This window comes from Anopheles ziemanni, chromosome 3 (genome assembly GCF_943734765.1).
Source record: "Anopheles ziemanni chromosome 3, idAnoZiCoDA_A2_x.2, whole genome shotgun sequence".
NCBI classification, from domain to species: Eukaryota; Metazoa; Arthropoda; class Insecta; order Diptera; family Culicidae; genus Anopheles; species Anopheles ziemanni.
In genome coordinates, this window is record NC_080706.1 from 6,262,196 (window position 1) to 6,286,264 (window position 24,069).

Genomic DNA, 24,069 nt, shown 5'->3' on the forward strand with positions numbered 1-24,069 from the left:
GGCTTTGGGTGAAAATAATTTGATACATCAGACTGAAGTTTATGCCCGCGTCGGCCGGATGAGGTTTTACTTGTTCCCAGCACCCCCTGCCCAACCCAACGTGGAGCTTTGCCTGCCAAAAGCAGTCTACCGTTCTACTTTCAAATGATTATGATGATGATGATAAGGGATACGGGCGTTCTTCCTTTCCGCGAGTGTGAAGATGAAAATATAAAAGAACTAAGAACAGATGCTTCTATCCGGGACAAGGCTTTGTGTAGGTTTCGGATAATCTTTCTTGCTGGTTTTGGTTTTATGTTGTATTCTATTTTACCGCAAGTAACGGCAACAAGCCGCCACTCACCCTAAGGGAAAGATGAACCTCATCACCTGACACTCGGCCCGGTTTTTGAGAAGCCGGCAAGAAAACGTACGCAAACGTACAAAGGTCACCAGCGTAACCAGTACCAGGGCACACAGCTACGGGAAAGCACGAAGCCGAAAAACGGGGGAATTTTTAATTACTTTTGCACCCAAATCAAGTTAGAACTGCACAGCCAACTCGATGCCACGTGTAGGGACGTTGGGTTTACGATGTTTCTTTTTTCCTGTGTCCTTTTTTGTATTACCATTCTCTAAATGATGCTGGGGCTCCATCGGGTATGTAAAATAAAAATGTACTGCCCTTTTTTACGAGTCCTATCCACGTTTTTGCCATCATTGTAGCAAACCTGCAGACTTTCTCTTTATTTTTCGTCCTTTGCTTCATTCAATTCAGGAACATTACATCTCCCATATGGGTTCATACATTCTTGCCACTTTATGGAGCTTCTTGTAATGGCCGTCCCAACGAAAAAAAAGCAAAAACGAAAGGTTTAATACCTCTGATTAGGATGAGGTTTAGGATGGACACCAGCGCACGTGTGCGTGATGAGTACAGCATGGTCAAGAATAACCCAACAAAACACAAAACTTACGGACAATTACTGGGTAATCATTCCGAACCGGTTCTTCGCAGAAGGTCCAACAAACATTGGATTACCACTGCGTAACTTAGCTGCCACAAGGATCAGGGTACAAGTGTGAGATTGTTTTTATTAAATCTTTCTGTATTTTTGACATAATCCGATTCATCACATAAAAACATCCATGTTATGGTATAACCCTTCCAGTGAGTTAATGTCTTCTTGGTGCGCTCGCATCAGTTTTAAATTTGGTTAATTTTCCTCTCCAAAGCACACCAACATACAGTCGATTAAACAAATACACTCTTGCAAGGAAAAACTAATTGTTGCCTGCAGGAGGTGGGATGTGCCGTTAAAAAGTTTTACACTTTGAACAACAATTTACTGCCTGCTGGACGAACGAAAATGTGGCGAAATGCGTGCTGCTGGTCAACACTCCGGGTTGGCTAGTATTTTATTCAGTACGGCATACCCACATGGCAGAGTGTTGGAAAGTTGTAGTCAAACTTTTGCCGATCTAAATAGGGCTTAGAGACAGGGCTTGGGAGAACGTTTTACAGTTTTTCCAACGCACTTCCACAACACGCTGACTCGTAACATGGCTTAGGATCTGTCAGCATGTACAATTAACTCTCTTTTTATTGCATTTTAGAACCGAAAAAAGGCAGACACATTGCCACCCCGGGCACGCTGGTGCTGGTGTTGCATGGAAATTCTTTTCACCAACGAACGAGAGAGCTACTATTTCGAAACCCTTAAATTCCGGGAATGGTTCCTTCCGGTCCTGATTCTGTCGACTGCCGGACACCTTCACTCTGCAAAGCGAAACGTATGCCACCTTTTCGGCAAACCGTTCCCGGGACGAAACCAAGGAGCAACGTGAAGCAAGCCCTGTCCATGAGAATTAGACGGGCAAGGACGACACGAACCGGTGTCACATGTCACATGAGACCATTCGTTACCGCCAGGTCTGCCCTCTTGCGGACCGGCACGCCTTTCGCCACGCCGAGGAACGCTGCTTGTCACTCCGAACCAAACCCGATGGAATGAAGTTTGGGTATTTTTCTTGGCAGAAAAGTTTCTTACGATCTCATCATCCACACCTCGCCGTACGCGAGCGCGCGGGCATTTCACCAAATCTTGGCGCCTGACGTCCAACGAACGTGATTTTTCGCCACCCCGAAAGGAAAATGGGTTCGAAAAGATTAAAAGTAAAATTTATTGGGTTACTTTTTATCAAGGGCCGACGACGAACGTTGAACGACCCGTTGTGTTGTAGCACTGGTGCAGGGATTTCCTTTTTCTGCTTTAGCAATGCCTTCAACAGCCTTTCGTTGGTCAAGCTTCCGACTTCTATACAGTAGTTTTACTTTCGGTTGGAATTTTTCCTTCAGCTTTTACAAGGGGCCTTAAGGGAAAAGTTTTTCGCTCATCGATAAGAAAATTTACATCCCGTAGCTGTTGGTCTTTATTCTGCCGCTTTGTTGCATAGTGGCTTATAGTCAAAGTTTTGAATGAGAATTCAGCGCAATAACAACGTTTCCTTTTGTTGTGTTTTTTTATTTGTTTTTTTTCTTTTTCGTCTAGGCAAAGCCTCTAGCAGCGTCAAGAAACTAGTTTTTCTCACTTGTATGTTGCTTAATTTTAAAAGTTGATGTACAGAATCAAATTTTGGGAAGAAATAATTTAAATTGTTTGTATTCTTTTTTGTTAAAACTTAAAATCTTCGAAAGGCATAATAACTACTTGAGCTGCCTCATATTGGATTGAAACCTTGGCAGTCGATCATCTCAAGTTCGTTGCACTATTCTGCATTGTACCAACACACAAAAGGACAGGAAACCGTACAACCGAATGAATGAAAACAACGTTTTATTGGCGTCAATCAACCAAGAACACAAATACATAGACATCAAAAACAACTGTGCATCTCAATGCACATTGCACTGGTGTTGACTATAGAGCAGAAGAATGCATTCGATCTAGTGTCTTCTACTTGGCCTACGTGACACTAGTCAAACCATTGTAGGCAATTTTGACAAAATCAGATTTAATCGTGAAGATTTACAGAGTTTGGTTTACATCATTTTAACTTTAACTCAAAGAAAAATTTGTCAAATTTTTGGTTGAAGACATTTCTATTTATTTTTTATATTAATCAGATACAAAAATCTAGTATTTATTTTCAAACAAATCCCAAGACAATGATGGTTTGGTTAGTGTAACTCAAAAACCAAACAACCACGATGAGCGCGGACCAGCACATGTGCAGCATACCGCGAGATCACCCGCACATCTACAACGCGCGAACCGCGGCCGGTACAACGACAATCTCTTGCCACCCCCAGTTAGTTGTCGAGGACGGGCGTTAGTCGCCGGTCGAGTTTCGATTCGAGAGTGCATTGACGATGGTGGCGAAATACTGTGGCAGGCAGTTGAATTCGCTGCCTTCGTTCCTCAGTAACAGCTGGTCCGTGTTCCATATCTTGCAGTGCTTAGGAGCTAAGTAAAGAAATAATACTACCGACGACGAGTGACCAAAAGATGTGATAAGGAAAGGTGTTGTTAAACCCCTTCCCCAAATGAAGGGCAGCTAGAGGAATACGTGCTCCATTGATGCAGTGTGATATCAGCGTGTGACACGATGTGCTGAGTCGGGCACGATTCACTGTGAACCAAACCAAAACCGAGTGCTACCGTATGAAAACATGTCCGCAACGCAAGAGGGCGGTGAAGCTGATGGATCGGATGCGGCGTTCGATCGGATTATGGAATCCATCGGCAACGATGGACCGTTTCAGAAGCGCTACAATATCATCTTCAATGTCGCAGCCGTACTATTCTTTGCGATGACGGTCGTGAACGTGCTTCTCATACTGGCAGTACCGGATCATCGGTGCGGCATACCGCCGGACGCTATAGAGACAGCTCGGAATCAAACATCAACAGAGCACTGGGAAGACTTATTTTATCCCAAGTAAGTATCAACGAAGGTGTGAATCTTTTCCTATCATACTTATTTTATTCCTAAGTGAATACATTTTAATCCTTCGATGATCCCTTACTTAAACAATGTCGATCATCTTTCCTGATAAAGTCATGATTACTGCGCTGATAAAGCATACACATACCATTTTGCTCGGTAATATTTGATCAACATTGAGTGCAAGATATCTTATCTTGTCTCAATCCAATTGCGATCAAGATGGAGCTCGTAATTTCACTCCATAAATGTAAAACGCTTACTCCACAAAACAAAGATATGCTGAAATTTACCTGTTTCATACTTTGTAAATTACTTTTTACATACTTTCTTTTGGATAGCTTTGGATAGCAAAATCAGAGGTTCTTCTAAGGCCCTTGAGACATTTTGTATCACTGATCTTTCAACTCATTTTCCAGAGAGTACAACAGCAGAGGAGAGTATGTGGCAAGCTCCTGTCTTATGTACAACGTTTCCTTTCAAAATCTGGACCTTCTTCCATCGAATACCACGACGCCCTGCATTTACGGTTACGAATACGATCGCACGTACTACGACCGAACACCGGTGACTGAAGAGAACTGGGTATGCGAGAAGGAGCTCTACGGAACCAATGCGTTTGCCATCGTACGCGTGTCCGAGGTCTGTGGTACTTTCATCTTGGGTCAGCTGGGAGATCGGTATGATGGCTCGAAGTAAAGATTTCGCCAATTGGACCATTATTCACCATTTATTTTGTAGCATTGGGCGACTTCCGGTGTACTTGTTCAGCATCCTCACAGCCGTCGTGGGGCGGGTGTTTGCCATCTTCACCGCTCACCAATACTGGTTGTTTGCGGCACTCGCCTTCGTAGGGAGCTTTTCGACCAACACCTCGTTCCAGTCACCGTTGATCATCGTGATGGAAATCTCGAAAGATGCCAACCGGGCAGCCCTTTCCCTTTGGCAGTTGGTTGGATGGACCGCCGGCGTTTGCCTGGCACCGCTCGCTCTTTGGTGGATGCGTGATTGGTTTTGGTTCATGATCGTGACCTCACTGCCATGTCTGCTGTTCTACTGCTTCCCGCAGTATAACATAGAATCACCGCGATGGCTTGCCAGTCAGGGACGCTACGGTGACTGTTTGAAGCAACTGCGCAAGATCGCCTCCATCAATGGCCGACCGCTGACGATCGACGAAGAACAACTACGAGCCCTCGTACCAAGGCCGGAGATCGAACGGACTTATGGTATAGCATCGTTGTTCAGTGGATGGCATATGACCAAGCTGACGTGCCTATTGCAGGTTAGCTGGATCTGCAATACGATACCCACGTTCACCCTGTTCCTAATGAGCCTCCAGATGGGCGGCAACCCATTCCTTAACAACTTCTGGCAGGGTGCGGTCGAACTGCCCGCGTACCTACTCGGTCAAATCTGCTGCGACTGGCTCGGTCGGCGGTTCACCAACAGTGGCGCTTTCCTCGGAGCCACCCTGGTCTGCCTGCCCGTCATTCTGCTCATCCAGCGGCCCGGCAACGAGCTGTACGTGACCATGCTGGCCATCGTGGTGAAGTTCTTCGTCTGCGTTACCTACTTTGCGCTCTACCTGCAGTCGGTCGAAATGTACCCGACGTCCCTGCGGCAGACCGGCGCCTCCTTCGGGATCATCATGGCCAACGTGTTCGGCGCACTGGGACCGTACATCGTGTTTCTTGGCACCAACTATGACATCCGGCTGCCGTTCGTTGCGATGGCGCTGATTGCGCTGGTCGGGGCGGTCAGTGCGATCTTCCTGCCCGAAACGCTGCACCAAAAGCTGCCGGAAACGATGGAGGAGGGACGCCAGTTCGGACGTGACCAACGGTTCTGGGCGGTCCCGAAACGTCCCTCCCCGCCGGTGGAATCCCGTGCCGAGGAGTATCGCACACCGGCCGACCAGCACGAGCTAACGAAACTCAATAAGACCAGCTCGTGAGCGTACCGCGATGACAGCGAATCGTCCTTTCATCAGGCTTTTCGTCCCACCGCAGTGGGACGGGTTATGGTATTGCTTCACCGTGGCTCCTTTCGGTGCTGAAAATGTGCACGAAATATTTTATTGTTAACATTTTTTTTGCTGTTGTCATTTTAACCCGCCAGTGGGTGAAAGAATGGAAAATTATGTTCACGCTCCAAACCCGGAACGACACGGAAATGGACAAAAAAATACGCTACCGAAAGTACAACCCCCACACAAAACAAAACCCAAACAGGAAAACTTCTCCACAACGACCCCGCGCCCGTCGCAACACTTCCCCTCGGCGAATGAAGCGATGAAGACGCTCGGAATGCTTTTCAAGTCCCGATCTACCAACATCCTCCCACCGAACCCCGCCGAACTCCTAAACCTAGAGTGCAAAAGAGCATTCTGCGGGGTCCCGACCAGAAAGGATGGAAAAAGACTTTGCATAATTTACATTCCACCAAAGGGCGCCAACGGGAAGGACACCAGCTAACAACACAGGAAACGGGAAGGGGGCCAGTATCCATGGCAGGCCACGCGATGGGATTAGGAAAATGTGAGCTCATCCCACCGGGGATCGGGATGCTGCCGTCGTGGGGTGGTGATTCGCGATCCAGCAAACTGACCCGCTTTTCCACATGGCAGATGCACCCCCGTGGGTGGGGAGGGGAGGAAGGCACGGACGCGCGGTGGAACAACATACGCGACGGAAAACAAAAATAGTGTCACCAACACGAACCACACAGTTCAACTTCGCCACTCATCTGCGATAAAACATCAGCAAATGGAAAATAAATAAAACCGCGATAAAACTACCGCCGGAGCGGCCACACCGGGATGCAACGTTGCGTCGGTGTACCTTGGTTTACTACCGGTATGCAGGACCACCGGTAGGGTTTCGGTGCTAGAGCGGTGTACTACTTTGTGGCATGATTTTTTGGAACAACATGGCACCGTTACATTGTGCAAATGCCTTCGAGTGTTTGTTTTGTGTTACTGAAAATCCAAGAGAGTGGATAGAGCCTGTGAACCCCAAAGCTTCTAGTGTGTGCTTCATCCAAAACAACGTTGATTATTTAATTAAGTTTAAGTTTAGCCGATATTGCTACTTGATCGTACCTTTCACGCGTGGAAAGTTTACTATAAGTTATTTAAAAAGGAAATACATTTTAAATTGGTTGGATCAAACTTATTTACAAACCAAGTATATTAATAATAAATAATCCCAAAAATTCAAACGACCATTAAATTCCTTCATGGGATTTTTTTTCTTTTCGAAAGACTATAAAAATTTCTATTTCAATTGAAAATAATTTCAGAGCGCAAATTTACTCTAACAACATAACAGGTTAAACGAATAGTTGGCCATAATTTCCGCCTTAGGCCATCCCCCATTTACCCCAAAAACCTACATTACTATATTTCCAAATGCTCTCCGAAATTATAATGCAAAAACCAGTCGTATCGATTACATTACACTCCTACTGGTTTAACGGCAGTAGCTCCGTTTGAATATGTTTCGGCTTCGTTTTCGGCTGAACCCGCCCTTGGTTCAACTGCACAAATGCATTAGCAGTATCGGAGAATAGATGGCAATGGGCTGCGCCGGCTCGTTTGCAGCACTGCCCCGTTCGCATAATTCTTTTAATAAAGTACATATCTTCATTCTGGCCCATAAAACCTTCCCCCTTCCCGCGGAGTTCACCCCCTCCTGGGACCGGACACGGTCGTGGTGTTTCGATGAGGATGAACGCCGGCCAGGAACAACCATTATTTCCGGTTGCTTTGCGGCGCTTTTCCTGCGCGACTGCAAACCCCAAGTTCGTTGAATGAGCCGCAAAACTGCAGCAACGCCGAAATAGTTTCGCTCGAAATGAACCGAGCGGCTAGAGTATGTTGCATACCAGGTTTCTTTTTTATTTATTTGGAAAAACTGTGCTAGTTTCGAGCATTTATTAACGTGGCAGATTGAACCGGAATGTACTACCAACTGCGAGCACTGTTATAAATGACACTTTACTAACTATCAAAATGTCGCTTAGATAGTATTCCTATAGATAGAATATCCTGCTTCCGCTTGGATTAAACTCAGATTTTATGTGATTTCAAAATTCCGCATTATATATGCACGCGCATTGTTTTAAAGGATTAGTAACTACATGGAATACCTCGACTCTAGTGCAGGTTATGATGCCCTATTTATCTGCATTTTACCGCCCGGCTGCTGTCATACGGAAGTTACAGCCAGATACTCCGCCAATTATTTAATCCAGCAGCGAGTGGATTCATTGATTGCTGTCAATTAATCCAATTTGATCTCTTTTTAGGTCTGCTACGCGAGATCAAATTTATTGGGAGTGAAAAATTATCAACAAGGCTTCCAGTGTTCGAAAGAATGTTTTATTTAATCCGCTACAATAAACTTTGTTTGGTCGATTATTACATGGCAGGCATTAATGTGATTTCGTCAATCTGTGGAAGATAAAAACAAAAAGAATTCTCTTAACATCAGCCATATTAATTACCAACCGGTTTCATGTTGTTGCAGTCGCTAACCACACGATGAACGAGAATACGTCAATTGTAATTTGATATTTTCTATAGATTTTTGTTTCCGCCACAACGATCAAAATCATGCGGTGGGGGTTTTCAAACCGGAACTTTACTTACGCGCACATGTGGTGGAGTCTCGAGGCAATGTATGATGCTCGAGGTAATATCCTTCACTTGTAGCTTGGGCAGCCGTTCGGCCAATTGCGATTCGAACACTTTGATCATATCGGTTTGGACCATTCCCGGGTGGATGCTCTGAGAGGAGTAAACGGAAGCAGCATGTTAAACTAACCGTAATGGATGTAGCTTATTTATGGGGTGAAACGTGTACCGTTAGTTTTATAGGTAGCTTGAAAAAGTTCAACTCTTGACGAAGTACTTCCGCCAGCCCGACCAAGGCGTATTTGGAAGCGGGATAAACCCCGAACACCGGCACAGAAACGTCTGGAACGCGCTTTCCCAGCAGACTGTTCAGCAGCACGATATGGCCCTTTGACTCCCGTTCCTTCATGTCTTTGATCACTTCCCGCACGAAGATACAGGTGGCCAGTACGTTCACGTTGAAAGTATCCCTAAAATCGGTCGTTTCACTCTCTGTAAAGCGGAAATAAAAATCAGTACGATATCTTCCTTCGGACGTAACACACAAAACAAAACGTACGGGTGATAAAATTGTACCGAAAAATGCCCGCATTATTTATCAACACATCGACTCCACCGAACTCGCGACGAATCCACTGCAAACTCTCCATGATCTCCGACTCGCTGCCAACGTCGCACTTTTTGGCGTAGATTTTACCCGAGCCCGTCACCTGGGTCGAGAGAAGCGCTACCAGTTCGGCACGGCGGGCTATACCGACGACCACCATGCCGGCGTTGGCCAGCGCGAGAGCCACATCCTGTCCAATGCCGGAACTTGCGCCGGTCACTAGGGCTACCTTTCCTACCCACTTTTCCATAGTTTGGGAGACTTTTTTAACCGATCGACAGTACGACTGCTACTGAGTCGGATGCTGGGCGGTGCGCAGGGTTTAAGTAATATTTCTACGGGAACTAACACATGCGCCCGGGTTTTAAATTTCAATCAGCTTTCCATCTTCAGTGGTGTCGAAACGAACTTCTTGAAGGGAGGACATGTAATCTTGTGAAAAGAGGCGTGTGAAACAGTTTTGAACCCGTAATTTTTCTCTGCAATATGGCCAAATTATAAAAATAAAAATGTATTTTCCCTTACTACTGTTTTCTTCACATACTTTAGTTATTTAGAAAACTAATGCGCTTGAAACAATTTAAATTTTTTTTTGCTGTTTCTAATATTTGTATTTTGCGTTATAGCCGTTACATGCGTTATAACCGTTAAGAACCGGTAAGATTCCGAAACGTCACAACAAACGTGAAAATGTAAACAAACGAACAAGTAAAGTGCAGATTAAACATAGAATTTTTCAACTTACAACATTTACAAACGAGTGATAAAATCTGCTCTTCATTCGGACGAGCTAAAGTGGGCCGAAAGCAACCTTATCGCTACGCGATGGATTCTCGATAGAATTCGTAATTAGCTTCGTACACGCTATATCCATGCAATGGATGTTGCAACGTTTAGCATTGCAACCTTTAATTTGTGATTTACCACGTATGTTGCCGCTTGAAGGAAAACCCCCTACAATCCCGTGTCCCAGTGTAACCTCTTATTTTGGCCTTGCCTCAATTCCATGGCGCTCAGCGTGAAAGTGAAGGCGACCAAGAACCGCTCCACTTTCGGGCGAGGTAACGATGTTGTGTGTTTGCGGGATAAACATGGAAAATGCTCAACATGTCGGTTTTTGTTTTTCAGACCTTACCATCTATGATTATGCCAACAGTTCAAAGTGTACGAATCGGGCATCGAAGCTTTCGCACCAGCTAACCGTCGCCGAAATCGATCTAGATTCGGAGATAGCTGCAGACGATCCCGATCTCGATCACCAACTAGTCGGAGAACGGGGGCGGGCGGGCAAGAAGCGACAAGCGGACGAAACGTTGCAAATGGTCGAATATCACGACTATCACATCGATCTATGGTTCCTGGTAGCGGAACATATCCGCCCGGAGGATGTCTGTCGATTCGCGCTTATATGCCGCAAAACGGCAGAAGTAGTACAAAGTGGTCGATTTTGGTCTCAACTATATCGATCGTACTATAACCATCTGATTGAGTTGCCCCCTCGTTTCCAGCCCGATAGTATGGTCCGATTGCGTGGACTCAGGTCGGCTGTGATACGGTCACTATTCTACCTTTACCCACCATTCGTAGAACGACTCCAGCTAGCATCCTATCACAACCCATACCGTGTAGTTGGTCGACAATTGCTATCCGTGTGGCACAGGCGCACGAAAAACTGCTGGACGTATTATTTCCGACTGAAAGCATCTTCACTACCCGGCAGTCGGCCGGCGCAATCTGCGAAACTGCAACGGGAGAAAAACAGCCTTGCTTTCATGCAGGATATCTACATGAATCCGGAAGAAGGTTGCCAGATATTGATGGTAGACACTGGGTTTGAAAGGTGGCGGGAGTTTGACCAACTCATTCTTTATTTGTATCTTTTATGATTGCAGATAACAACGGACTATCTTAAAGTGATACCGATGTACAGCGAAACTCTTTTCGTGAAAAATCTTACACAGTCTCTGTCCCAAAGCATGATGCGCTACAAGGTTCGTCTCGAACTGGCGAACTACTGCGGAAAGCGGATGGACGAGATCATCTTCGACCCGACCCGAAGCGTGAATGTACTTGATTGGTGGAATCCTGAATATTACAAGGAGATTGATTGCACTTGGCAGAGCGACTCTACGTTAGCCGGCCCGGAATGGATGGATGAATCGGACTGGGACGATTAAACAAAGATGCAATTTTATTTTTATTGAATGGAAATAAACATGGTGGTTTGCAGACACTATTTGTTTGCTGTGATATTTTAATTTAATTCAAAAAAACCAAATGAAAATATCAATCTAGTATGTTTATGACGTAATTTTGATCAACAACGATGGGCATTTTAACCTTCAGATCTACAACCGCCTACCTGGGTAAGTTTTGCCCTTTTATTTTGCAATTACTTCGAATTGAACAGTTATATCGACTCGAAATTCCTGGAATGCCTCAAGCAACATGTTCTCTATCATTCTGCCGAAAACCGACTTTTTATTTTTATTCTAAGTATTTTTTTACACCATTTTTCTATTTATACCCCTTAAATCTACAACCGCCTACCCGGGTAAGTCATACGTTTTGTACGAGAGTTTATATTTTTCTGTACCAAGACAAACCACCAGTAGGTGAAAGGAGGTGCCCCTCGGGTTTTTCTTTTTATATTTATATTGAAAACAATCCAAATTTATCTAAGACACACTATGAAAGACTGTTTTACTCCTCGAACTCCTCGAACAATTAGTAATGAGATAAACTCGAAGACGATGTACAAATATGCAAATTATGCTACATTTTGGACCACACAGCGGCAACGAAAGCATTCTAGGTGAACTTTCATAATTTGCTACACAAAATAATAATTTATTAATTGCAAAAAAATCATGATGCAACGGGTTGAATTAAATACAAAAGAAACTGTTATCGTTTGAAACAAAACGATCGAATTTATGTATATGAGCTAAGTTTTAAAATGTTAAGGCTTAAATATCAGTTGTAACAATGTATAATGAAGAATTTCCTCCAGATATGCCACTGAATTTACTGAGGAACATGAACATTTCCAAAACGTAAAATTTAATAGAAAAATATTTCTACATCGTTGAAATTTCAATTTATAAGCAAAAATGTTGAAGGCACCAAGAAGTTACTTCACCAGAAACTTAAGAAGTATAAACAAACACAATAACTTATTGAAAATGTATGGTTTACAGAGTTGGCGATTGTAGATCTATGGGTTAAAATATATTTGAATGAAAAAATTACTTACTTATTGAATTTTTAATAATATTATTTGAATGGGATGTGTTAGAAAACATTCTTAAGTATCATTACTGAAAATTTCAACTCACTACGGCATCTAGAACAAAAGATATTAGCTTTGAAGCACAGCAAAATGCAAACCCCCATACAAAACGTATGGCCTACCCGGGTAGGCGGTCGTATGTTAACGTAGGTATTTTTGGTCGTAGACCTGAAGGTTAAAAAGAGCATTATTAATTCATGTACAACAACGACCAATTCGAATAGCAATTGCGTCATATTTGACAGCTGTCAAGCATCGGACTGCTCGACTCTCCACGTCCAAACTCGATCAGTTTTCGAGCAGTTCGTCTAAATCCGTCAAATACTTTCTGCTAGTGATGGTAGCTCGGATTTTACAGAGATCTTCCACAACCGCTCTGAACGGATTGAGTTCGGTCTAAAACGGAATCACGTTGTATACCGTAAGGCCAAAAACAAGGCACATAACTATAAATTATCTAAATCAATTGATTATATCACTCGTCAATTTCGATATGTAGCTATCAAATTAACGCTGGAGTAAGACCAAAAACGGTACATGAGTGAATCGAAATTCTACATACGATCCATCACCCAATGCTCCACTCTATCATCCAAACGGCTGGATCTCGAGGAAAAAGAAACAGCAAACTGTTTCTGTGTCGTGAAACTTGTGAGGTTTTCGGTCACTTTTCTTCCGCGCTAGTTACATTCAGACTGACACGAATCGCATCACCGAGTTGTTCGTCCAGTTCGAGTGAGATTTGTTTTCGGACAAATCGCTAGGTGAGTTAAAATATTGGTTGCCTGCCGTGTTGGCCTGTGTGGTGTGTAAGTCTAGCTGCAGCACTTATCCAGGGTCAGGCGAGTTATCTGGTCGCTTCTTTGCCTTGAAGAAGGAGTGCGTTAAAACATACTTACGTGTAACATTTTCACCGAATTTCAATGACGCGTGCTGGATACGGACGTGGTGCAGCTTCGTGCGTGATTTGATATTCGCGCTTCTAGTGTTTATTGTACGTAGATAGTACGGAAGACCCTGTGTAAACGGTGCTGTTTCAAGTTCAAGTGCTCAAGGGAAACATTCTTTTATCCCGTTATCAAAGAGTAAATAGTTTTCTCCTATTCCTCCTCCTCCTCCTTCCTATAATAACCTCTTTAACATAGTAAAATGTGTGAAATTGAAGACTAGATTTAGTTCTCATTAACGAATCGATAAATACCTGCCGCCTTCTGGAGGGTTTATTGCCCGAACGAGGCAAATGATAATTCTCATTAACGCCAGAACTGACCATAATGCACACACAAAGGAAAGGGTAAAGTTCAAACGCTTGTAGACCCCGAATGGAAGGACAAATCATCTGCTCCAAGGCGCGACAAAGAGCACGTATACATTTACATTCGAGCTCCACATTTCCCCCTTCCGCTTTTTCTGCCCCCAAAACTCTACGCATAACTCAAAGAAACCCATGCCTCCGTTATTTGATTCACCTTATCAACCGACAACTCACACAATTTGCACCACAGTGAGCCCAGCCCGTGGCGGAGATCCACGCAGTTAAACGGGGTGGCCTGCATTGGAGGAAAATCTGCCCCATCATCGTGCGATCGCGAATGTTTGTAATCAATGCTTCTTGTCTTGTCCTTTCCCACCGACTCGCAGCTGTGAATCGTGCGCCGTTGTTGCTGCTGTTGCTCATCACCACACACACACACACACACACACCCGCAGGTCGCCCGCACCGTGGTGAGGTGGATATTTTTGGATCCCATCCGTTAGCGTACCGGGTTTAAGGCTAGTGTGACATTGCCAAAATGTTCATCTGGGATTGGTTCACCGGAGTACTAGGATACCTAGGTGAGTGTAGATTGGCATGTCCCCGGGGGTACGATAATGTAACTGCCAACCATGCTTTTCTTTCCGTTGTAGGGCTGTGGAAGAAATCAGGCAAATTGCTCTTCCTTGGCTTAGACAATGCTGGTAAGACGACACTGCTACACATGCTGAAGGATGACCGACTGGCACAGCACGTCCCAACACTCCACCCGAGTGAGTTTCATTTCCCCCGTCTTGTATACCAATCTTGGTTTGTTTCGAAACGTTTCTAATCCAATTGTACGCTTTTCCTGTTTTCAGCCTCGGAAGAGCTGTCGATTGGAAACATGCGGTTCACCACATTCGATTTGGGTGGACACACGCAAGGTAACGCTCAGCGCGTTGTTGACATAAAATGACACGAAAAACGTCTCTACAACATTCTTTTCCTACCTCATTCAGCACGACGCGTTTGGAAGGACTATTTCCCGGCGGTGGACGCGATCGTGTTCCTGATCGATGCCTGGGACCGAAGCCGTTTCACCGAAAGCAAAAACGAACTGGACTCGCTGCTCACCGACGAAGCGTTATCGAACTGCCCGGTACTGATTCTCGGCAACAAGATCGACAAACCGGGTGCAGCGAGCGAGGACGAGCTGAGGAACTATTTCGCCCTCTACCAGCTTACCACTGGCAAAGGCAAGGTGTCCCGCTCGGAGCTCCCAGGCCGTCCGCTCGAGCTGTTCATGTGTTCCGTGTTGAAGCGACAGGGCTACGGCGAAGGATTCCGCTGGTTGGCACAGTACATCGATTAATAGTATCCTTCCGTATGGCAGTTATAATTTTTTTTCCTCGGGTATCAAAGGGTGCGGGATTAAGGCAAACAAAAACAACTACACAACCGGATCATCTGAAACCTACAGGCGTGAACAAAAACAGACCTCCCTTCAGAAGGACAAAAACTACAACACGGGCCGTTGTGTGCGTGTGTGAGTGGTGTGCGTGGTGCTGTACTACTATTGTGTGCGCCGTCGAATCTGCTTGCTATGACCGAAAAGTCAGGCCAGCACAAAACGTATTGTTAAACAATTGGTCGAACTACGTCAATCCAACGCAGCAACCTCTGCGCCCACGAGTGCTTAAAACTGTAGAGAAATTAAACTCACCTGTGAGAGTGAAACATCAAAAAACCGTTGTGCGCCACATTGTCATCAACTTACTAAGTCTAAGGAAGGAAAGTACTCAGAAGCTAACGAAAGGAACCGAAAGCATTCCATCTGTTGCTGCGCAAGGCCTGTCGTCCAATCGAAACACTAGGTTTTTATTCGCTTAAACTCTTCATCTACTTCTTGTTCAGTCGCTTGAGAAAACTTGTACTTTACCACCCACCTATGGACCGTTCTTTTGTGCATCTTGTTTGGTTGTCTATTTAAACTTTTTTTTTTTTGTTATCTAGCGAAACTCACGCACCATGGCCTGAACTAGCAGCATTTGTCAGACAAACACATTAGGAACAAATAATACTTCATTCGTCTACTAGACTAGTTGGCTTCTGCCGCACGTACTTTATGCTGCGGCTTTGCGTACGTGGATATTCAGTCCTCCCGTTCAGGGGAGGGCCCCGTCTTCGTTGGGTTCGTCACAACTACGCCTACGCTCGATTTTTCCGGACCCTCCGCTTTAGCAAGTGAGCAAGTTTAGCATTGAGTCTAAAATAGAATTAAAAAATTCAAACAAGCAACCCAGTCGAATTAAAAAAAAAACAAATGTTTACATACAAAAAAAATCAAGCACGCAGTAAACCGTGGAAGAAGAAATTCCATTCAAGACCACAGGGACCCGGAACACACTACACACGAGAGTGAAATGAATGGAAAAGATTGAAGAATGAAAAAAACATAAACAGAAAGGAACCATTTTTACGAAACAGTTTTTATCCCTCCCGGAGCACGTTGACCGCAACCCGTAGTATCCGAAAAAAATAATTCATTTATAAGAATATATGTATAATATTTTTATTTCGGAATTTAATTGGAAATTTAATCAGGAAAAGCAAGCGCAATTTCGCTGCTTACGTGGAATTTCCCACAGCTTTGCTGTGGTACATAAACATTCTTAATTTCTAGTAAATGCACTTTCTTTGTTTGGCGTCTCCAAAAAGGGGAAAAATTGCACCAAATCTAGAGGTTGGCTTTCGGATCATCATCTTCAAAAACTAGTTCGGCGCCGTCCGGCAATGGTCCGAAGAATTTTTCAACCCTCGATGGATCCACCTCCGCCAACGTGGCCGGATTCCAACGTGGCTTCTGATCCCGATCGACAAGCATCGCCCGAACGCCCTCCTTAAAATCGCTATCGATCGCATGGTGGACCGCCAAACGGTACTCCATCCGCAGGCACGTCTTCAGGTCCATCTTACCGCCCAGTTCCAACTGCTTCTGCGTGACCATCAGCGACGTTGGGGACATTTTATGTAACACCTTCAGCGTATTCTGGGCCCACTCGCTGCCATCCTGTTCAAGCTTCGCAAAGATGCCCTCAACCGTTGGTGCACCGAAGCATTCGTTGATTTGTTTCAATTGCTTCTGCAGAACAAACTCCACACCGGCATCTTTCTTCTCGGAGAATCGTTCCAAAACGCTCTCCACCTCGTCGTTGCTCGTGCTCGCCAGCAACTGCTGCTCAAGGGCCGGAAGATTCTTGCTCTCGACGTAGTGAGTCGCTACGCCCGCCTTATGTACGTCGCGACCCTTCAGCCGAAACCCGGTCAATCCGAGGTAAAGACCCAACTTTCCCTCGAGCCGCGGCAAGAAGTAGCCACCGCCAACGTCGGGAAACAGTCCAATTGCCGTTTCCGGCATGGCGAACATTGTGCGTTCCGTCGCGATGCGATACTTTCCGTGCACGGATAAACCCACACCGCCACCCATCGTGATTCCGTCGATGAAGGCAACGTACGTCGGACGGTAGCTACCGATCAGCGCGTTCACGCGGTACTCGGTCGTGAAAAATTTCTTCGCCAGCTCTGCTCCGCCGGTTTCCGTGATGGCACGTACATCGCCACCCGCGCAGAAAGCCTTCTCTCCGACCGACTTTATGATGACCAGATGCTTATTGTTCTCCCAACGCCGCATGGCACCATAGATCAGCTGCACCATTTCCAGATTGATCGCGTTCAGCGCCTTTGGCCGGTTAAGCGTTATCACTCCCTTGCTACCGACCTCGTCCGTAAGCACCAAACTGGTATCGGTGGAAGACATCGTACGGCAAAAGTTTGGCACCCCGCGTGTCAATCCGACCGTGCGCAATCCGATCGTCCGCAACTGCGTTGTACAAATAGGAAGTGGAATATCAATGACAAGCAAAATATTACCGCGTAGGGTTTTTGAATATTTAACATTACCATCTTTCTCACTCCGCAAACACTGTGTTTGTTTTTACGATTCGAAGAATGAACTAGACGTCTACGCTGATTATGCAACTCGTTTGAGTCGTGCTAGCAATGTATTTGTGTGATTCAACGCCGCTTTCGGCAACATAAAATAAACATTGAACTTTAAAATTTCTTAACTGCACTAGTGGCACTATTTTACATCAACAAGAATTTACGAATCGGATCGTACAATTAAAAAAGTCAGGAATGTTATTTTTCCGGAAGCCGGTCTGTTTACAATATCATGTTGTTTTCTTTGGTAGTATGATCCAATGCTTTTGGAATGATATCAAGATCGTGCAGGAAAATTATTTCGATTGAAGTACTCATGGTAGAAATATAAACTACTTCGTTTAATATACGTCTTAACGTCTTAACGTATATCAAAAGTAAAACGTGGTAATCCACGTTGCACCTTCGTTTTGAGAGGTAATTTCATTCATACGTATCCTGCAAATTAGTTGAAGGACGAAGCAAACGATCCAAACTTACAGTTGATTCGGAATGAAGCAATTCTATGTTTTGATCATCGTACTAACCGTGGCCGCAGCCGCCCCCCAAACGGAAGCCGATGGAATACTAACCTCCCCCCTGAAGTTCGTGCGGGACTGCGGCGAACTATCAATTGTGCTTTGCGCCAAGGTAAGCCGATTCGGACGATGCAGACTTTATCATTCCGTTTAGATCGTTGAACGCGCCATGTTGGTGCAACACGTCCAGAATTTATTGCCACTTATGAAGCGGTTATGCAAACAGGGATCGTGTGTGATCAATTGATATTGATTAATTTCTCTGGAAGATCCGGAACCCTTCCTGGAGGGATAATTTTTTTGTTTCATTTCTTGTTGCACTAACGCTTACTGACACCGAATAGGAACGTGCCTTGCGCCTGGTTGATGCCGTCGATGGAGACGTCAAGATCACCGAGGGAATTACCTTCGTCGAGAAAAACGCCAGCGGCGGTCGCTGAACGGCGTTGGCCTGCACCCCGACGCGAATTGGATGTACCGAAGGAATCTCTTTCCAGCCCGTTCCAAGTTAAAGAAAATTATCTGATGGACCCGTTTGAATTTTATTGCTGAATACTTAATTCCACGAATAAAGTTGTCCAGCTGATAATAGGGGTAAAACATTGAAAATTTAAAATAACACAAACAAACTTAGGTGAAGTGCGTTCACAAATTAAATCTATCAATTCGACGATTCGTTCATCGCTTCACTGTCCGGTTTTGCTATAAGTTCAAAATCGGAACCCGTCGACATCGGTGACATGTCCGCATGGTACTGTTGCTGCCTAATGGAGTGTATGGACGGAAACGCTTGGCCAACGATAGCCCGAAATGCATCGTCCGTCGGGACGAGAGATTGATTTGAGTGCTGCAACGCTTGAACCGCTAACTTTTCCGCCTCCGTCATACTCTCCAACTCCGTCAAGCCGATCAAATTATCCGGCATACCGAGGGCCGAATGCTGCAGCGCCAATAGCTGCGATATGTTAACACACTCCGCGGCCAAATCGAGCACAGTGGCCGACTGAAGCTGTAGTGGATCCTTCAAGTTGGCCAAAAAACGTAGTTGCTTCAGCACGTCGACCGTCATTTCACGCGTTTTCGAAATAACTTCGAGTTGTTCCTTGTTGGACGTCAGCAGTAAACCGTTCCGCTGCAGCAGACTCGTCTTCCAGCGGGCCAACTCTTCCACCATCAAACTACTGGCGAGAAACTTACTGCGCCACACCTCACTCTGGCCGGCCAAAAACTCAATCTGTTCCGTGTGCGACGAGAGATTTTCGGCCGAGTTCAACAGCTTGCGCGCGAGATGCAGTTTGTCTTCGGTCAGCACGTTAACCTTCGTCTGCAGGTCCTCGCCGACGGCAGCGACTAGGAGATTTTTAAGCTCCGCATTCACCTGCGCCTGAAACTTTAGCTGTCCCTGGAAGTAATCGCGCTCTTTGCGCAGCTCCTCGAGTTCCTTCCCGTACCGCAGCTTTTCCTCGTCCGCGGTCGATGGTACAGACTTGCTTCGCAGTTCCATATCGGTGATGGTGGACATTTGCGACACAAGCACACTCAGGTCGAGGTTATTGCGATTGCTAAGCTTCACACGGCTGCCACCTCCGGGAATACTGTTTCGTCCAGGAATGATTGGCGTTACGGCACCCTTGTACGGTTCGAACGGGACAAACTTTGGTTCTTTGTTGTGCATCGTGGACAGCTTGCTGCGTGTGCCTGTCGACACTAGCCGAGGGACCAGATTGAACACCTTACCGCGAGGTACAACAGCCGCGAGCGACGTATTGCCACCGGTGACGAGCTCCGTCGGACGGTACACTGGGTTGGCTCCGGAGTGAGGCAGTAGTCTTTCGATGGAAAAGTTAACCGGCAATTTAATATCCGCCGATACTACCGACGAGGAGGTAGTTGACGTCGTTGATGTTCGCTTTGCACTGATCGGTGCAGCAAAGTCTTCATTCTCCATACCATCGCCCTGGGTACGACGAGCTGTGTAATCAGCGGAAGGGAGTGAAAGTTGAGAATGGCTTAAAAAGTGGGACACGTTTGCGCATATTACCAGAATCCATTGCACTTTGCTTGGGAAACATTGGATTCCCGGTTTATCGCTTAACAAGGCACAATGACTAGCCTATCGGTCTTATCATGGGAGGTGATAATTTCTACTACGACCTTTCCTCTACCACAGCTTTGTTATGACTCCTCCTCGAAGCAGCACCACTTTTTCCATCAGCTGCTTTTTGTTGACATTTCATGAATAAGACTTCAACGATCGCATGATTGTAAACATAAGTTTGACATAACATCAACATGATCGATTATTTCAACAGAAATTACCATTTCGCTTCAAGAATTGCCATAAAAATGAAATTTATATTTTTATCACTACTCTTTCATTGCTGGTTTTATTCTACTTAACAATTCCTTAATTACTTTGCTTCCTCTTTAGGCGAATCATTTGTAGGCGGTTTCCTCTGAGCCAAGTACAGCTGCAACAATTTTTCCGTGGCGCTCGGTTCGTCCACCTTGAGCTGCGAAAGCTCTTTGCAGGGAAACTCGGTAACATTGGTTGTGGGATGTTGATGCGTGAACGGTGTCCAGGCACCTTGCACACTCGGCACATCCGTGTGCCAGTGTTTACGTAAGCGCAGCTCCTCCGACTGCCCATTCGATTGCTTCAGCACCTGAATCCACTTCGATATCTCCTCCCGAGAATTGTTGCGGCAGTTGATCCACGACCGTTCGCCGTTTAGAAATTCCGCCGTCATCACCGCCGTACGGTGCCGGCGAGGTTTAACGTACACCACAACGCCGGGATTGGATCGGCTGAAGTCCACCAGCTCGTGTTCGAGAAACTCACGCATGCCTTTGCTGGAGCCACTCGTTTTGCAGTACTTCAGGGTGATGCGTTGTAGCTGACACACGTACCGACCGATTCCATTCTGTAGTGGAGCTCGGGGGAATCCTGATTTGAGGAATAAATGTGAATTAGACATGTTTGCTGCTGGGACTGTGTACGCCGGCTTCTTCGAAGGAAAACAAATGGTCCGGCACTGCGATACTCGATTGTCAAAAATAGTTTTGACAGAAGTCAACCATCCTAGAATAATAAACAAAAGTGCTGAGCAGCGTGCAAAAGGCTCATACCAAATTCAACGATGGAAAGTTTTGCACATACGGGAAAACAACGTCGAGTGCTGGAATTATTTAGCGGCATCGGTGGAATGCGTATGGCGCTGGAACGTAAGCATGTGGATTTGGCTCAACAGCGACATTCTAAACACATTTTCTCGTTCTTTGCAGGGACCGGAAAGCCGTTCGAAATTGTTTCTGCAATCGACGTCAATCCTGTAGCCAATACAGTTTACTCTCACAACTTTGGAGAAAAAACTGTCCGCAATGGAAACATACTCAGTTTAACGGCGAAGAAAATTACTAAGCAGAATGTCGATACGATTCTCATGTCCCCACCGTGTCAACCTTTTACCAGGAACGGAAAGTTTAATGATTTAAACGACCGACGAAGCGATCCATTTAGTCACATTTGTGATCTTCTGGATGCCATTCCTACCGTACAGTTCATACTGATGGAAAATGTTAAAGGATTTGAGAAATCTCAAGCGTGCGAACATTACAAGCAACGTCTTACGGCGGCTGGATTTGAATATCAGGAATACATACTATCTCCGCACCAGTTTGGAATACCGAACACGCGACACAGGTACTATTGCATCGCCAAACAAAAGGGTTGCGATTTCAGAAGGAAATATGATGGTATAATTACCGAGCCACCCGCAAATGCCTGCACAACACAATCCAAGATCCAAGATATAATTGATGGATCCGAAGACCCGGTGCCTTACCTATTATCTGATGTATCGTTGAAGAAACATTTGCCCCTGATGGATGTGTGCACTAGAGAGTCAACAAATTCGATGTGCTTTACTAAAGCCTACACGCATTTTGCGGAAGGAACCGGCTCAGTATTCTGTCCCCTAGCAAAGGAAACATTTGACCAGATTTATCAGCGAGCATCCGTTAGCCCTGATGAAGACATCAAGCTAAATTTATTAAACCAACTCCAGATGCGTTACTTTACGCCGAAGGAGGTGGCCAGGTTGATGAATTTTCCAGAATATTTTAGTTTTCCTGATACTGTATCGAAAAAACAACGTTATCGCGTACTGGGTAATAGTGTGAACGTGTTTGTAGTAAGCGTATTACTTGAAGAACTATGAAAATATATGTCACTTAAACCTCCATCTACTATTTCTTATTTGCACACTGTGTTGATAAAATTCCCGTAAAATTCGATGCAAGTTAAAGAATAAATAGATTTTTTTACAATTGTCTGCACTTAACCGTCAGTTCATAAACAGAAAGGAAATAGAAAGAGAAGGCATGTTTAAATTGAAAGATGTGTATAGACATGCCGGCATATTGAATGTTTGATTTGGTATGTACTTAGTTATCCATTATGTATTTTTAATACAAATTATATTAAGCTGGTGGTAATAAAATTAGAGATTTTTTGGGGAAAATAGATCAAATAAAAACGTTAAAACTGCCCTCTAGCGGTATTGGGATGTTTTACTCCATCGCGATACGTGGGACTGAGACAAATAGCCTTCCCTCTTACATATCGCTGTTTCGCTTTAACAAATCCAACATGGCCGGCCGAATTGCGATTGAGTCTTTTAGCTGTCAAACCACGGTGTGAAAAAATCTCTCTTCGATTGCAAAAATAGTCTTCGCGGCGTTCTTTCGTGTAGTAGGTTGGAAAAACTAATTTACAACGATTTAATTATACGTAATTGCAGTAACAAAGTTCTAATATCAATGTGCAAGAAAAGGGGGCCAACCTAACGGCGGCCAAAGTGTTGGTAGCACGAGTTGCTACTCTGCAAGTGTCGTTCGAAAAGCGAAAGAAAAAGTGCGTGATACCTATCGGTGGAGCCATTACACCGCCACGAAACCGTGATGATTTAATCAATGCCTTATGTCGCCTTTGCGAAAATTTCATAGAAGAGCTGATAGCCCTTCCTCAAGTGCACGGGTGTTATTAGGCGTAAAGTGCTTCAACTTCGTTTTTGTTGCTCGATGCGACGAGCAACAAACCCTTCGCTGTCCCAGTCTACGTCATAAAAGGCGTCATCTTTGTGTGTTTCTTCAAATCCCGTGGGTGATCCAACGAAAGAAAAAAAAGTAGTGAAATCCCGTAGTAATCGCGTTGGCACTAGACATGAGCAAAGTGTGTGGCGTTCAGTGTTCGTTACTCCATTTTAGAGATTCGATTGAAATCAAATAAATTCTTAAAAGCCACTATCCCCGCTGAAAATGCCATAACCTCACCTCACTGAGTCCGTAGTTTTTCTTTCTTTCTCTCTCCCACTTCTTCTTTGCGGAAGTTTCTGTCTAACCCTATCTACGCTTCCTTCTTTATGACTACGCAATGTGTTGACGTTCCAAGCAAGTATCGAACGAATTTTGTCCAATTCTGGCGCTCTCTTCGAGTCCTTAGAATTATCAATCGTTTGGCGTGGAATTGATTTGAAGTGAAAAATGCAAATGCAGCATAAATTCTATGTTCATCACGAACGAATAGCCGTGCGAAGAAGAAAACTATATGGAAAAAGCGGATCCATGAGATTCGTGTTGTCTTGCTTGCTCTCAGGAGCGTAGTTCGGAACGTAGTGGTTTATATGGATTTAGATTATTTTTCTCATATTTGTTCACTGTTAACTTAAGTTTCTCGATTTGTAAGAAGGTTTCAAAAAGTTCGCTACACTATTAGTAGTCACAACAAGCTTTGCAGACCAACCGCAAATAACCCCAGACAGTACGACGGAAAAATCGATACATCGC

The 24,069-nt window shown here is 44.9% G+C and overlaps 8 protein-coding genes across 8 annotated transcripts; 4 read left to right on the forward strand and 4 right to left on the reverse strand.

Moving 5' to 3' along the window:
• Positions 1-3,652: 3,652 nt before the first annotated feature.
• LOC131289535 (organic cation/carnitine transporter 2-like) lies at positions 3,653-5,884 on the forward strand. Its single transcript, XM_058318815.1, has 3 exons — positions 3,653-3,921; positions 4,347-4,607; positions 4,669-5,884. Exons 1-3 carry the CDS (start codon positions 3,653-3,655, stop codon positions 5,882-5,884), a joined length of 1,746 nt encoding a protein of 581 aa, XP_058174798.1.
• Positions 5,885-8,350: 2,466 nt separating this feature from the next.
• LOC131288065 (farnesol dehydrogenase) lies at positions 8,351-9,423 on the reverse strand. The gene is made up of 4 exons (XM_058317164.1): positions 9,126-9,423; positions 8,796-9,058; positions 8,582-8,719; positions 8,351-8,383 (listed from the first exon to the last, which is right to left on the reverse strand). The coding sequence occupies exons 1-4, from the start codon at positions 9,421-9,423 to the stop codon at positions 8,351-8,353; spliced, it is 732 nt and encodes a 243-aa protein (XP_058173147.1).
• Positions 9,424-9,944: 521 nt separating this feature from the next.
• Positions 9,945-11,409, forward strand: LOC131287583 (transmembrane protein 183). Its single transcript, XM_058316646.1, has 3 exons — positions 9,945-10,234; positions 10,302-10,993; positions 11,066-11,409. The coding sequence occupies exons 1-3, from the start codon at positions 10,180-10,182 to the stop codon at positions 11,348-11,350; spliced, it is 1,032 nt and encodes a 343-aa protein (XP_058172629.1). The 5' UTR covers positions 9,945-10,179; the 3' UTR covers positions 11,351-11,409.
• A 2,751-nt stretch (positions 11,410-14,160) lies between these two features.
• Positions 14,161-15,846, forward strand: LOC131286102 (GTP-binding protein SAR1b). Its single transcript, XM_058314970.1, has 4 exons — positions 14,161-14,301; positions 14,374-14,493; positions 14,581-14,646; positions 14,722-15,846. Exons 1-4 carry the CDS (start codon positions 14,259-14,261, stop codon positions 15,072-15,074), a joined length of 582 nt encoding a protein of 193 aa, XP_058170953.1. The 5' UTR covers positions 14,161-14,258; the 3' UTR covers positions 15,075-15,846.
• Positions 15,847-16,429: 583 nt separating this feature from the next.
• LOC131286964 (3-hydroxyisobutyryl-CoA hydrolase, mitochondrial) lies at positions 16,430-17,577 on the reverse strand. Its single transcript, XM_058315975.1, has one exon. It carries the CDS (start codon positions 17,517-17,519, stop codon positions 16,440-16,442), a length of 1,080 nt encoding a protein of 359 aa, XP_058171958.1. The 5' UTR covers positions 17,520-17,577; the 3' UTR covers positions 16,430-16,439.
• Positions 17,578-18,748: 1,171 nt separating this feature from the next.
• On the reverse strand, positions 18,749-20,398 carry LOC131287581 (golgin-45). Its single transcript, XM_058316643.1, has 2 exons — positions 20,264-20,398; positions 18,749-20,193 (listed from the first exon to the last, which is right to left on the reverse strand). Exons 1-2 carry the CDS (start codon positions 20,292-20,294, stop codon positions 18,884-18,886), a joined length of 1,341 nt encoding a protein of 446 aa, XP_058172626.1. The 5' UTR covers positions 20,295-20,398; the 3' UTR covers positions 18,749-18,883.
• Positions 20,399-20,633: 235 nt separating this feature from the next.
• On the reverse strand, positions 20,634-21,242 carry LOC131289542 (large ribosomal subunit protein mL43). Its single transcript, XM_058318824.1, has one exon. The coding sequence runs from the start codon at positions 21,198-21,200 to the stop codon at positions 20,634-20,636; it is 567 nt and encodes a 188-aa protein (XP_058174807.1). The 5' UTR covers positions 21,201-21,242.
• Positions 21,243-21,362: 120 nt separating this feature from the next.
• LOC131289544 (tRNA (cytosine(38)-C(5))-methyltransferase) lies at positions 21,363-22,455 on the forward strand. The gene is made up of 2 exons (XM_058318826.1): positions 21,363-21,447; positions 21,508-22,455. Exons 1-2 carry the CDS (start codon positions 21,363-21,365, stop codon positions 22,440-22,442), a joined length of 1,020 nt encoding a protein of 339 aa, XP_058174809.1. The 3' UTR covers positions 22,443-22,455.
• Positions 22,456-24,069: the final 1,614 nt, after the last annotated feature.

Bases quoted from the DNA above. Each gene is read 5' to 3' on its own strand.
- LOC131286102 (XM_058314970.1), top strand. From the start codon at position 14,259: ATGTTCATCTGGGATTGGTTCACCGGAGTACTAGGATACCTAG. The intron at 14,302-14,373 runs GTGAGTGTAGAT...TTTCCGTTGTAG, and splicing joins CGGAGTACTAGGATACCTAG to GGCTGTGGAAGAAATCAGGC. The intron at 14,494-14,580 runs GTGAGTTTCATT...TCCTGTTTTCAG, and splicing joins CGTCCCAACACTCCACCCGA to CCTCGGAAGAGCTGTCGATT.
- LOC131289535 (XM_058318815.1), top strand. From the start codon at position 3,653: ATGTCCGCAACGCAAGAGGGCGGTGAAGCTGATGGATCGGATGCGGCG. The intron at 3,922-4,346 runs GTAAGTATCAAC...CTCATTTTCCAG, and splicing joins GAAGACTTATTTTATCCCAA to AGAGTACAACAGCAGAGGAG. The intron at 4,608-4,668 runs GTATGATGGCTC...TTTATTTTGTAG, and splicing joins TTGGGTCAGCTGGGAGATCG to CATTGGGCGACTTCCGGTGT.
- LOC131289544 (XM_058318826.1), top strand. From the start codon at position 21,363: ATGGAAAGTTTTGCACATACGGGAAAACAACGTCGAGTGCTGGAATTA. The intron at 21,448-21,507 runs GTAAGCATGTGG...CGTTCTTTGCAG, and splicing joins AATGCGTATGGCGCTGGAAC to GGACCGGAAAGCCGTTCGAA.
- LOC131286964 (XM_058315975.1), bottom strand. From the start codon at position 17,519: ATGTCTTCCACCGATACCAGTTTGGTGCTTACGGACGAGGTCGGTAGC.
- LOC131289542 (XM_058318824.1), bottom strand. From the start codon at position 21,200: ATGTCTAATTCACATTTATTCCTCAAATCAGGATTCCCCCGAGCTCCA.
- LOC131287583 (XM_058316646.1), top strand. From the start codon at position 10,180: ATGGCGCTCAGCGTGAAAGTGAAGGCGACCAAGAACCGCTCCACTTTC. The intron at 10,235-10,301 runs GTAACGATGTTG...TTTGTTTTTCAG, and splicing joins CCGCTCCACTTTCGGGCGAG to ACCTTACCATCTATGATTAT. The intron at 10,994-11,065 runs GTAGACACTGGG...TTATGATTGCAG, and splicing joins AAGGTTGCCAGATATTGATG to ATAACAACGGACTATCTTAA.
- LOC131288065 (XM_058317164.1), bottom strand. From the start codon at position 9,423: ATGGAAAAGTGGGTAGGAAAGGTAGCCCTAGTGACCGGCGCAAGTTCC. The intron at 9,059-9,125 runs GTACGTTTTGTT...TCCGCTTTACAG, and splicing joins TCGGTACAATTTTATCACCC to AGAGTGAAACGACCGATTTT. The intron at 8,384-8,581 runs GTAAGTAAAGTT...TATCTTCCACAG, and splicing joins AGACTCCACCACATGTGCGC to ATTGACGAAATCACATTAAT.
- LOC131287581 (XM_058316643.1), bottom strand. From the start codon at position 20,294: ATGTTTCCCAAGCAAAGTGCAATGGATTCTG. The intron at 20,194-20,263 runs GTAATATGCGCA...CTGATTACACAG, and splicing joins GCAAAGTGCAATGGATTCTG to CTCGTCGTACCCAGGGCGAT.